General features: G+C 37.3%; 1 protein-coding gene across 2 annotated transcripts in view; it reads left to right on the top strand.

The window, feature by feature from the left end:
• Nucleotides 1-13,786, top strand: part of ENPP3 (ectonucleotide pyrophosphatase/phosphodiesterase 3) — a 94,822-nt gene that overhangs the window by 27,429 nt on the left and 53,607 nt on the right. For both annotated transcript variants that reach the window (XM_082474565.1, XM_082474564.1), the window contains 4 exons: nucleotides 612-749; nucleotides 2,517-2,642; nucleotides 5,686-5,746; nucleotides 10,011-10,108. In XM_082474565.1, coding sequence (XP_082330691.1) covers nucleotides 612-749; nucleotides 2,517-2,642; nucleotides 5,686-5,746; nucleotides 10,011-10,108 — 423 coding nt within the window. The remainder of the gene's footprint in view (nucleotides 1-611; nucleotides 750-2,516; nucleotides 2,643-5,685; nucleotides 5,747-10,010; nucleotides 10,109-13,786) is intronic.

The following is a 13,786-nucleotide window of genomic DNA, read 5'->3' as shown; positions in this document are numbered from 1 at the left end:
TTTCTGAGCATCTCAATATCAGTTGTGTGTTTGTGTGTGCATGAGCGTGTGTGTGTTTAACTCTTCTGCTCCTTGCATTATTTCCTCTTCAAAAGTTTTTCTTTTTTTCTTGTTTGTTTTGGTCTTTCATGTTGGATGCTATCCTCAAAGGTCTGGTAATCATCTGTTCACATTTAAGAGTAAGGCTTGTTCATCTTTTTTTCTCATTATGGCCATCCTCCATGTCTGCTGTCTCTGTGATGAAAGCAACTCCTCCCAATTTCTTCCAAATTTTGAGCCTTCTATTCTGAAGTGGGAGGTGGGGTGGGTAGCTGCTGCTTCATATCCAGACTTTCAACCAATTCCACTACATTTAGCCTCTGCTTGTCCCTCCTACCCTCTCCTTATGGCCCCTGGTGTCTCTGAGTCTGGGACCTCTCTGGAGTCCTGGGGAAAAATCACTCATTATGTATTACTCATTATTTATCACTTTGCACTGATGAGTCATACAGTGCAATAAAAATTATCTAATTGTCCGTCCTAGTCTGTGCTGGGTACTTCTTGTGCTTGCACCATCAAGCTATGAGACTTCGGATAACTTCTAAGCACAGATTTCCTTATTGTTTCTGCAGAATTCTTTCTGCAGGAAAGCTGCAGGAAAAAATGCTTTGATGCTTCACATAGAGGACTAGAGGGCTGCCGGTGTGACGTGGGATGTAAAGGCCGAGGCGACTGCTGCTGGGACTTTGAAGACACCTGTGTGAAATCAAGTACGAATCCTGAGAGCAAGTTTATTAGCATGTTGGTTGTGCTATCGTTAATGCATGTGCAAATGCTCACCTTGTGTATTAGTTTGCTCAGGCTGCCATAACAAAGTCCCACGAACTGGGTGGCTTAAACAACAGAAATTCATTTTCTCACAGTTCTGGAAACTAGAAGTCCAAGATCTAGGTTTGGCAGGGTTGGTTCCTTCTGAGGCTGTGAGGGAGAATCTGTTCTATGCTTCTCTCCTAGCTTTTGGCGGGTCGCCAGCCATCTTGCGTGTTCCTCCACTTGTGGCAGACATAACTCAAAGCTCTGCCTTCGTCTTCAGATGGCCTTCTCCCCATGTCCTCACAGTCTTCCCTCTGGGTGTGTCCACGTCTGAATTTCCTCTTGTTGTAAGAAGAATACCAGTCATACTGGATTGGGGTGCACTCTAATGACCTGATTTTAACTTGATTATCTGCAAAATCCTTTTCTAAATAAGGTCACATTCACAGTCATGGGGGGTTAAGACTTCAACATTTTAGGGGAGAGACACAATTCAGCCCATTACGCCTTGTATTCAGGATCTAGTATTATCCTGACCCCCCTTTCAGTACTAAAGATAGAATCCACACTTTATTTAGTTGAGGTTGAGGAAAAACAGTTTCCAGTAGATGAAATGTTGTCAAATTACACAAGTTTCAAGGGAGTTTTCTCATGGCTTATCATCTTATTTAGTTTCATTTTTAGTGGTTCTCAAATTTCAGGATGCATAAGACCCCACTGGAAAGCTGGTGATTCTTAGCGATTCTGATGCCAGTGGTCCACAGAACACAACTTGGGAAACACTGTTCTTGAGGCGGAAGAGACAGTTTGCAATATTTAATTTTCTAAGAAATCAAGGAGGTGGTGGGGGGAGGTGTCTAGTGGTTCGAGGAGAGAAGATTAGGACAGTACAGCTCCTTACATTATGCTCTCTGAAAAGGGCAAGAAGGAGGGTATAGCCTAGTATGGATAAGATCTGTACTCCTTTTAATTCATCTCCAGAACTCTTTTCTTTCTAAGTACATAACATATAATTAAGAATGAAGAACTCTGTGCATGACTGAAACACACAGCTGTCACCTAGCCAATGCATTTGTCTGAGCACAGGGGCTGATGTTGATTTTAGTCACTGTTTCCTGGCAGGTGGCCCTAGGAAGCAGTCTCGGTCCAGCCTCTTGCTGTTGTTAGCACTGGGATTTATTGAAACTGATCTCACATTAAGTGCCTAGCCTGGGAAAATATCAGAGGCATGGTGGGGAGCTGATCTACCTTTCTTTCACTCTCAGCTGGGAGGTACCCTGCCCGCCTACATTCTTACAGACCTGACCATGTTCCTGTTACTTCTGTTGTCACTGCCACTTCCTTGTCTGTCCTTAGATAAGGCTGGGCAGGCTGCTCTTGGGTGGCAACAGTCACTCAAGGTTAGTAGTTCTTTACCATTGGAAGTTCCTACCCTTGGGTGGGAATAGGACAGGTGTTCAGAGTTTCTCCAAACTCAGAGGTGTACCTGATAGGTAGACCAGAGCTGCAGCTTCTAAAGCTACATTTCTCTCTGCCACCCATGCCAAACGAAGAAAAGTGGTGGATTGCCCCTTATTCATATTATGAATTTTCATTTATGAATGCAGATAAACCAAGAATTTGACCATAGGATAATACAAGAAGAAATGCATGGAATTTGTATTTTTGTTATTGGATGCTTAAATTAAATTGTATGCTCAAAACCGAATTGTGTAATTTTCCAGCTCGAATATGGACGTGCAATAAATTTCGTTGTGGGGAGACCAGACTGGAATCCAGCTTTTGCTCTTGTTCAGATGACTGTTTACAGAAGAAAGACTGCTGTGCTGACTATAAGAGTGTTTGCCAAGGTAAGCAGGTGTTGACCCATTTGCCTCTGTGAGTTCAGTGACCCTACAGCTGGCCTAGGCTGCAAACATTAAAACAAGTCAAAGAATTTTTAGCCACTGTATGTGGAAGAAAAGACCCAATGTGTTTACTGTGGGAACAAATGGGTTTTGTGCACGATAGAGGAAGGGAGCTCATAGCAAAGATATTATAGAAGAGAAGAGAAAGGTTAACATTCCACATGTTCTGTAAAGCAAGGTCTTTTTCAGTCCAATGACTATGCTAGACATTCTTGTGGTTTGAGACACTGGACGGCAGATCCTAAAGTTAAAACGTCGCAGAAGAGATTCTCTGGCCTGAATAGCAGGTAGTTAAAGCAATGTGATTGTTGAAACAACTATGTCCTCAGTGGTTTAATGACTGATTTAGGACTGGCAGGGAGGTAATGCAGAGAGCCAAGGTTAGAATCCAGATTATTCAAAGCCTGATTTCACCTGCTTTACCACTTTATAAGTGATGTAGATTTTTTAAAAAATCACCAATCCCTCTGCACATCTGATGAGACTTAGGAAAAACATACATATACACATAGCAACAAGATTGCTTCAAGCTATCAACCCCTTTTTCCTAACACCACACCCAGTAGAGCTAACTAACTTACGTGTGTAATATTTTTAGACAAAAAAAGAGATTAAGGTGAATTTTGATTTTTTTTAAATAAGAGGAAAATGTTATAGTAGAAACATTATTAAATATAGTCCCTCAGTAAAAAATAAGTTTTACACTAATAGATGAATCAGTTTTTATGCAAAATATAACTGAAAATCCACTAAAAAGGGCAAGCAGAAAGGAAAGTAAAAGCCTGAAATGGTAAGTCTGTTTTAAAATAATAATTGATATTTAATAGTGAATATTGTGTCATTAAAAATCCCCCTAAATTCACAAAGGCAAGTGTAGTTTGCAGTTTGCTTATTTCTCTAATAAGTTCATTGAGCATAGTGGTCTCCTGCCTTCTGTCCTAATTTTATAACTCTTAACTTTTTATCTCAGTAGTGATCCTCAGGTCATGTGGCAAATTTTCTCACTGAATTCATTGCACAACATTTCTCGAATTTAACAGAAACAAAAGTAATTTTTATAAGCAGTGTTGAAGTTTACCTTTACCACTAATTAACCACTTTGATGGTGTTCATTGAATCATTTCAGTTTATTTTTTAAACAAAGGTAAATGTTTTCTCACTCTAAGAATTCAACACTTTAAGATGTTAAATGGTTCTTGCCAAAATTGTATCTCCAGACCGTAGTTGGAGGGAATTTGAATAATTTTTGTGCAAGAAACCAGCTAGTTAACTTTTATATTTTAAGTTCAGAATTTTGAAAAGAAATATGATGAATTTCTAACATATGGAAAGAATAGTGTGTTTAACCGTATGTCCATCACCTTGCTTCAGTCGTGATCAACTCGTGCCCAATCTTGTCTCATACCAATACAGTATGAATGTTAAGCTGGCTCAGAGGATTGAAGAGACTAAGTATACCTAGAACTGAGAGAATGTTGGAATAAAATCACTAAAGATGTAATTTGTGGTGGGACACAAATGATTTGCTTTGCTACAGGACAATTTATCTGCTATCAGATAAGAATCAGTTACACTGCTATTAGTTTTCTACCAATTAACTGCTACCCTTACTAAGTTGTAAAATGAATAAGTGGTAAAGAATAAGCTAGATAAAGGTATATACTCTTAGGTAACTAGATAATCCATAGGTGGGCTTTTTAAATAATTCCCAGCATGACATTAAAATGAAGTTTAATGATCAGTCCTCCTTTTGCTTATTTTCAAGTTTTGGGGTTTTTTTCTTAATAAAATACCTCCAACCTCTCTTTGAAAATTTTAGATTACTTCAAAGCAAATCCCAAGGTTAATATCATTCATCTATAAATATTTTCAGTATGTATCTAAAAAAGATGAAGATTTAACAAAATTAGAATATCATCAATATATCTAAAAATGTCTTCAATAATTATTTATTGTTAACAAATGTCCAATCTGTGTTCAGATTTTTTTGTTTTATTATATTAAAAAAAATTTGTTTGAAGTAGGATCCAAATAGATTCCATACATTGCAACTGGCTGATATATTTCAAGTCCTTTAAAAGTGGGTTCTCCCTTCCTTTTTTCCACCCCATGCAATTTACATGTTGGATACATGGAGTCACTTGTCCTGTAGAATTTTCCAGTCTGGGTTTTGCAGATTGCATCCTCTGTGACTTAAGCAGTTTGTCATCCCCTATATTTCCTGCAAATTGGTAGTTAGAACTAGAGGACTGTTCAGATTCAGGTGTTTATCTTTCTATCTATCTATCTATCGATCGATCTATCTACCTGTTTACCATGTACCCTTCACAGGTAGTGGTGTTACTTCCATCAAGAGGCACATCTTGTTTGCTTGTCTCTTTTTTGGTCATGTTAGCCATTGATGATCATTGCCTAGATCCATTAGGGGTTGCAAATGATGACATTCATATTCTATTATTTCTACTTCATTAACTAGTGGGAATGTTCTATAGACAGAAACAACCATGGAGTGAGAATTTTTTAGTTACGATCTTAAAAATTTGTTTGTTTGATTTTCCCCATTTGATGTTAATATCAATTATTCTCATTGGCTATTTCTCTTTTTTTTTCATGCTTTCTTTTCATTTTTCTTTAGATTATATACCTATATTTATTAAACTCATTTTTCCTAGCAGTTGGGAAAACACTGTCCTTGAGGGAAAAAGCATTATTTAAAAAAGAAAGAAGAAATTGTCCCTTTCCAGTTAAAGGAATTCCCGTTATTTTCTTGGTAAAGATGGGCTTCCTGGTATTCAGTTAGTGTAGATTACTAATCTGTGCAAATCGCTAGAGGCACTGACCTTGCCAACGTGTGAAGTAGCATTTAACATGTTCTGGAAGAATTTCGTCTTTGGAGGAACATGAATTAAGTCGTTTGGAAAGAGCATGTCCATTGGACATTGGTTTCTCTTTTCTTATCTAAAGATTTTGATCTTATGCTTTTCAGGAGAAACCTCATGGGTGGAAGAAGAGTGTGGCACAGCCCAGCAGCCTCAGTGCCCAGAAGGGTGAGAAGGACACGGGCACATTTATTCTCCTTTAACAGATTCTCCTTTAACAGGCACGCAGGAATGTAGCTGAGAGGCAGGGTGGAATTTCCCCCACTCTGTTTACATCTTAGAACAAAACAGTTAACAAAAGATTAGATTCCTTGTGGCTTCCAACTCATAACATACTTTCGTTTGCTTTATTGTTTAAAAAGCATTTTTACATTAAGTTATTATATTCATATTTTACAACAATGACTTAAAAAATGGTTGAAATATTTGTACTAACATCCCAAGGTCCTACGATCAGGATTAGAATTTAGATCTAAACGACTCCAGCCAGGACTCTTTTCTATTATCATCCTGGCACCTCAGATTTATTCTCACTGAGGGAAGGGGAAGAGGATTGTCCATGGATGGCCTCACAGGGAAAGATGGACCTTGAAGAATGGATGAGGAGAACACTGCCAGATGGGCACGGGTGATGGACATGTGAGGGCCTCCTCACCCCACCCTTGGCACACATTTCCTTCACACGTTTCTGATGGTTGCTCCCCAGACTTTGCCCACCCCTGGAAACGTGCCCCATGTCACCTCCCAGTCAAGGTGGATTTCCCCTTTTCCTCTAGTTGTCCCTTCTGCCCTTTACCTGCTGCACTCTTCTGGCCCAAGCAGTGGGAGGATGACAGTGAGATAAAAGAAGGAGAAAGGAGTATGTGACTATAGAAAGAATTGATGGAGACATTTTTAGATAACGTTATTTCGTTAAAAAAAATGTGTGTGTATAATGTGTCTGTTTGTATATCATGTTACTTTGGTTTACACCAGTCCTCAGATCCAGCTGCCCTCTTCAGAAGCTTCTAGGTAGAAGAGTAAAGAATTTAGAATTAAAAAAAAAAAGACTTGAGTTTTAGTCCTGGTTTTGCCTGGGGGACTTTGCCCTGGTAACTTCCCTAAGCTTCATCTGTAAAATCAGAATAATAGTAAAAATAATAACAACAACGATAATGTGCCAAGTTCAGAAGATTTCATATGAGAATTGAATCAGCATCCTGATCACATAGATGTATGACCCTGGTTTTTTTTTTTTCCACGCTTAAAATTTTGTTTTTTAAATAGAGGACTGTTCTGAGCAGTTGTAGACATACACACGTACAGATGCATTTATATTTCTTTTACCCCCAAACCTGAAATCATGTGAACAATGTGTCAGACTTTATTAAAATCTTTGGAAAGACCATTAGTTCAGTGTTTTCCCTTGGTGAGTGACCAGCACCAAGCCCTGCATTTGAAGCTGGGAACCCTGGAATTCACACCGCCAATTATGCAATACTAGAACACTGGGAAGCATTTCTGGCTGGCTCAGCTGGTGATCTGATGTTACCCTGCAGCATCAAGATTGAGAGACCTTATAGTTTTATCCTAGTTAGTGCAGATGCTGTTCTTACAGAAGTTTTTTTTAAAAAAACCCCTACCCTGTTTTTAAGCTGCGTGGTTATTTTGATGGCATATTTATAAATATAAATTTAAAAATCAGCATTATGCTAATGACTTTATGAAAAAATAAGTATTTTCCAACGCAAATTGCAATATGTCACTTTAATTTCGTGATGAATTTTTTACACATTGTAGTTAAAACAGTCAAAATTTTCCATTCTTATTTTTTGAGGTGTAGTTCATATACACTGAAGTGTTCACACTTATGTGTACAGTATAATGAGATTTGGAAATTCAGAAATCTGTGTAACCCACAGATACAGAATATTTCCATCTCCACAGAAGGTCACGTTCAGATTTTCATCACCATAGATTCTTGTTTTAGAGCTTCATATAAATGGAATCATACCATATATCCTCTTGAGTCTATTTTTGTGTTCTTTTGTTTTTTGCTTCACCCAATGTTTTTGAGACTCCTAAATGCATCATTTATCTCACATGGGCTTTTGCAACGTGTGCTCTCTGTGAGTAAAACATCGGTCCCATTCTTTTTTCATATTATTTCTATTTGTTCTTTAGGGGTCAGTTCACATGTCATACCCCCTGGAGAGCCTGCTCTCACCTTACAAAGATCGAATCTGACGTCCTCCTATGTACTTGAATAGCATCCTGTACCCAAATCTAGTCATTAATCACTTCTGTTTACTTCTCAATTTCATCCCCTAGATAAGGGCTGCAATTCCTTCATGCCTTTATTCTGTGTCTGGCACAATGTCTGACTCAAATATTTGTTAAATGAGTACAACAAATACATATTCTGGGAAACCAAATACACATCCTCCAGACTCTCCTCACAGTTTCTTTTACAATGTGCAAATAGATGGCTATGCTAATATTTTTTTCTAGCTCTACTCAAACACATTGAAAAGAACTGAAATTTTTTTTCTTACTTTGAGCTGGTATCAGCATTCAGAAGTTTCTTTACAATACTACTGGGCCTTTGTCAGAATTTTAAAAGACAAATTCTAACCAAATTTCTTGAAAACTTATGTTCTTGTTCAAAAATTTAGATGTGAAACCGCTTGAGCACTGAGTTGAAAATTCCTTTTGGCATTCTTATTTGCATGCACTATGTTTGTTTTTGTTTTATTTTTGGCCACACCATGTGGCATGCAGGTTCTTAGTTCCCCGACCAGGGATCAAACAGCGCTTCCTGCAGTGGAAGCAAAGAGTCTTAACTACCGTACCTCCGGAGAAGTCCCATGTATGCACTAAGTTTGGAATTTAAGACAAACTTACTCTGTTAATAGTTGTTATTCATAATAGCCCTAAACTGGAAAGTATCCAAATGTCCATCAGCAGAATGAATAAGTTGTGGTTTATTCATTCACTGGAGTTCTAGACAGCCATGAGAATGAATGATCTACAACTATATGCAAAAATACAGATGAATCTCAAACATAATGTTAAGTAAAAGAAGTTAGACACAGCAGAATATATACTGTATGATTCTGTTTGCATATAAATATAAGTACAAAAATAGACACAGCTAATCTATGCTGTTAGAAGTCAAGACACTGATCGTCTGTGGTGCGTGTTTTGCAGAGGTTGGTGACCAGAAAGGGGAACGAGGGAAGGATTCTAAGTAATATTCTGTTTCTTGATCTGGGTGATGGCTACACAGTGGAGTTCAATTAGGAAAAATTTATGAAACTATACATCTCTGGTGTGTGTGTGTGTGTGTGTGTGTGTGTGTGTGTGTGTGTGTGTGTGTGTATATAAAATACAAATAAAATTTTAGAAGTGAAAAAAGATATTGAATGGAAAAAAGACAGTCTCTGACTATAACCCAAAAGTTACCTTTCATCATTGTAACTTAAATACTCAACTAAAATGAGATTGTAATGCTTTGGAGGTTAATATTAATATCCTGAGATATTGGAATAAGAGTAAAAAAATGTAGAACTTTAATAAAACATCTTGTAAGTTTCAGAGTTCCTAAAGTCCATATCATAATAACGATAGTTGTATCGAAAATGTGGTAGAATACTTGTAACTTTTATAATTTTTGAGTGTGAGCATTGAATTCAGTAATCATTGCTTTTGAATCCTTAGCCAAAGCTGGGATTTTGAAATGTCTCTAATAGAAAAATCTCATTTCTGGTGATGTTTTGTTAGTGCTCTGCTTGCACGCTGCTGACTTCTACTGTAAAACTACAAATAATTAGCTCCATGTATACTTGCCCCTGTAAAATGCTACATATATTTGAGGTGAGGCAATGATACTAATGTGCCATGTTGTAATGATTCCAAAGTGCTGGGTGCGTGGGTTGGGATTGAATTTTGAGAGGTTGAATAACTGCTCAGTTAAATAGCTCCTAAAGAATGAAGCAGAGAATTAAACTCATCTTTCTGAGGCCAATCCCTTCCTTTTTCTCCACAGTGCACTGCCTGGTCATTGTAAACACTCAGGGCTAGAGAAATTTCATATATGGTATACCTGGGTGTCACAGATAGCCAGTGCCAAGGAGCAAACGGAAATAAAGTTAGCTAAAATTATTTAAACTCTAGAACTCAAAGGGTGGTAGATCTCCAAGTTGAAAGACCCAGATAATTTATGTAACACCTTTTAAAAAATACTGTACATTTTTACTATGGATTAATAACGTACTGGACATACTGATTGTAAAGGGAAATAATTTTTAAAAAGAGAAAGGAAAACTTGACTTAGAACTATTTCTGACTGTACTTTCTTAGTATTTTCTAATTTAGAGAATATAAGTAGTACAGAAAAGTGTCTTTTTTAAAAAATCAAAATAATGGACAATTTCTTGTTTTGCATTTTCAGATTTGACCTGCCACCAGTTATTTTGTTTTCCATGGATGGATTTAGAGCTGAATATTTACAGACATGGGGTACTCTAATACCTAATATCAATAAACTGAGTAAGTCTCCTATAATCAGGGACATGCAGATGATAGACACCTAGTTAGTTAATGTCTAGATTAACTAACACTTTTCTTTCTGACCTTTAATGTCAGTGGTTTGTCTTAGTTCTGGGTCCCGATACCTATTTTCATACTTCTTGGCTCCTCCTTCCTTCTTTTGCAGCGTGTTTATCTTTTTGTTTGTTTATTTTGATTTGTTTTGTATTTGAATATAACTTCTGCTCTGTGAAAATCTGTTCATGGATACTCTCTCAAAGTTGGCATTTGTCAGACCTGGGTTCTGGGTCTCAGCAAGGTGGATATGCCCAGTAGGGATGGGAGCCTGAAGAAGCCTGAGCAGACTGGGCAGAATCAGCATATACCAAGGCTCCAGTAGGTGAAAAGTCCAGTTCTGGAATCAAACTGCCTGGAACCTGGCTCCACCACTTACTAGCTCTGAGACCTTCGGCAAGTTTACTTCCACGGTTGGTGCCCCAGTCTCTTCCTCTGTAAAATGGTCACTTACCACCTCATAGAAATACTGTGAGACTATGTACATAGTGTACATTGGATGATTTTAAGTTATTACTATAATTATTATTTTTATTGTCATCTTTATCATGATGTACTTCTGAGTTAGGGTACTTGGACTTCGCACAATTTTATAAAGTCAATAATAAAGAAGAATGGAGAACCCCGAGGACACAAAGTTAAGAAGTATCAGAGGGTTAGCTCCAGGGCTCACAGTCTTCACTGCCCTTCAATTCCTCTCTTACTTCCCCCTTCTACCAGACCCTCTTTTACCTCCATGGTCCTCAAAATTTCTGACAATTTTACTGGTTTCCTGGTTTTATTTTTCTCCAAATTATTAAAAAATAGCATCTGACTTTGAGTAAGGTGATCACCTTTTCTGGGCCTCAGTTTCCTCATTTGTAAAATGAGAGGATTAGACCTAATGATTTCTACTACTAATCCCAGCACTAAAATTCCTTGACTGTAGAAAGATAAATTACTTCCTCCCTACAGCATCAGGGACTTTGTCTCTTCAGGTTCTCCTACACTCTCTGAGGCAGATCTTTAGCAAAGAGATTAAGATGTTGGGTCTCTGACAGTACTGGCTCCAAATTCAGGATTTGTCACTTACTGCTGAGTTACTTTAGCCTGAAAAGTCATTAACAACTCCCGGTTTCTATTTCCTTATCTGCATTTCCCTTGGTAGTCTGGATATCAAACCCTGTGTCCAAAAGGGAATTTATCTAGCCAGGTTGAACTGGACCCCTTTAGAAGTGGAATTATTTTATTTGCTCATCCCCTTGAGAGTTGGAAAGGACACCAGTGAAATACTGGGCCATTAAGAGCCTTCCTTTCTAAGGTTTAAAATATTTTTTAAGTCATTTATACAACGTCTCAATTCTTTAATGTGTGAAGCCATAACTAATTAGGTCTACCAAGGCAAAATGGGCTCTTCATTTCTAGGAGGTCCAATTAAGAGTAGATGTGTTAAAAGATTTAGGATTAGGACCTCCCGAGAATGGTAGGGTTGAGGTGAGGTATGTGACAGCAGGCATTACTTTAAGGAAGTCTAGAACCTCATCTCTAGTGTCTTATCAAGCTGCCTGGAAACTGAGCATGGGCTAACACCACAGTGCAGTGAGTTATATCAGTGACTACTAAGGGGTCACGGACTCTAGTGAGAACATGAGGTTGTTGTCTTGTCCTAACGTGGGTGGGAGCAGACAAAGAAAGGCCGGGATCAACAAACTGTCAGGTGAGATAGAAGTGATTTAGCTTGAACTAGAAGTCAGATTTCTTGGAAAGTTAGATGTGAAACTGGGGATAGGACAAGGCTAGTAGTAACTATCCTTGGCATCCCAGGGATAAATCTCACTTGAAAGTTGTGTATGATCCTTTTAATGTGCTGTGGAATTTGTCTTGCTAGTATTTTGTTGAGAATTTTTACATCTAAATTCATGAAGGTATTGGCCTGGAATTTTCTTTTATTGTAGTATCCTTCTCTGGCTTTGGTGTCAGGGTAATGCTGATCTCATGAAATGAGTTTGGGCGTGTTCTTGCCTCTTCAAATTTTTGGCAGAGTTTGAGAAGAAATGACATTAATTCTTCTTTAAATGTTAGGTAAAATTAACCTGTGAAGCCATCTTGTCTTGGGCTTTTCTTTGTTTGGAGGTTTTTGATTACTTGTTTTTGGTCTGTTCAGATTTTCTATTTCTTCATAATTCAGACTTGGAAGGTTGTATGTTTCTAGGAATTTATCCATTTCTTCTAAGTTATGCAGTTCGTGGGGTGTAATTGTTTATAGCAGTCTCATAATTCTATTTCTGTGGTATTGGTTTCTGATTTTATTGATTTGAGTCTTTTTTTTCCTTAATCTAGCTAAAGGTTTGTCAATTTTGTTTATCTTTTCAAAAAACCAACTTTAATTTTGTTGATTTTTAGAACTCTGTTTCTATTCTGTTTCACTTATTTCTGCTGTAATCTTTGTTGTTTTCTTCTTTTTTCCTAACTTTGGATTTTGTTTGTTCTTTTTCTAGTTCCTTAAGGTGTAAATTTAGATTGTTTATTTGAAATTTCTTCTTTTTTAATGTAGGTGTTTATTGCTATGAACTTCTTTCCTAGTACTGCTTTTGCTGCATCTGTACATTCTTCAGCTATTTCACCTACTCATCCATTCAGTCTCCACTTCTTCTTATAGTTTATAGTTACTATGGATATATATTTATTCCATTTATATTTTCAGAATTTTTTTCGGTTGGTGCTTTCTTTTTAAAAATATGTTTTTTAAGGAGTAAAACTTGCAAATGATAAACTTTTACAAGTGACATTAAAGGGTATACAGTAAAAAAACAAACAAACAAAAAAACCAACCAACCAACCAACAGACTCTCTTTCCTGATCTTCCTCATTTTTCTCTGTAGAAGCAACTATTCTCATTGGTTTATTGTGTGTCCTTCCAGAATTATTCTGTTCAGTCATAATTTAGATTATTAAGATCTGGAAGAAACAGTGGTAGAAGATCTTGCTTTTGATGAGTTATTCTGTAATAGCTCTGGTTCAAAGGCAGGTGATCGAAAATGGTAGCTTGAATCTGTAGATAGTCAACAGATGTGTCCTGTTTAAAACTACGAAGGTGTCATGTTTTTACATCACTGGTAGCTTTGTTTTTTATTTTATACTCTGTGACTTTAGGCATTTAAGAATTTGAACGCGTTACCCATGTTTCAGGGAAATAAAAACAGAAACTGACCTTATATCTCTCTCTATTGTATGATTGTTTTCCCCACTTAAATTCTTTTATCAGTGGATGTGATCTCATTTTATTTTCTATCATATGACTTCTTAACAATATTAAATGTTTCTTTCCCTGATTGAGGACATGATTTATTTACTGGGGGTACTGACTGAGAACGAAAAAAGTTGATTATACGTTATGTCCTAGAGCAGGCCTCAAACTCAAGTACATCAGAACCACTTGGGGTGCTTGCTAGAAATGCAGATTTTTTGAGCTCCTTTTCCTCCACTTTTCAACCTCCCCCATCCCCACCAGAGTCCTATTTAGTAGACTTGGTATTGGATCCAAGAATCTTCTGAAGGAGGAAATTCCTGGAAAATATTGGAAACGCTGTTCTAGAGGCTGGGAAGGAGACCAGTTCCAAGCCTATTTGAGAAAACCTTCATTAT

The sequence above is a fragment of the Balaenoptera physalus genome, assembly GCF_965194825.1.
Source record: "Balaenoptera physalus genome assembly, chromosome: 9".
In the NCBI taxonomy this organism is placed as follows: Eukaryota; Metazoa; Chordata; class Mammalia; order Artiodactyla; family Balaenopteridae; genus Balaenoptera; species Balaenoptera physalus.
Note: the sequence above shows the minus strand (reverse complement) of the source record. Positions and strands in the feature narration are given on the sequence as shown.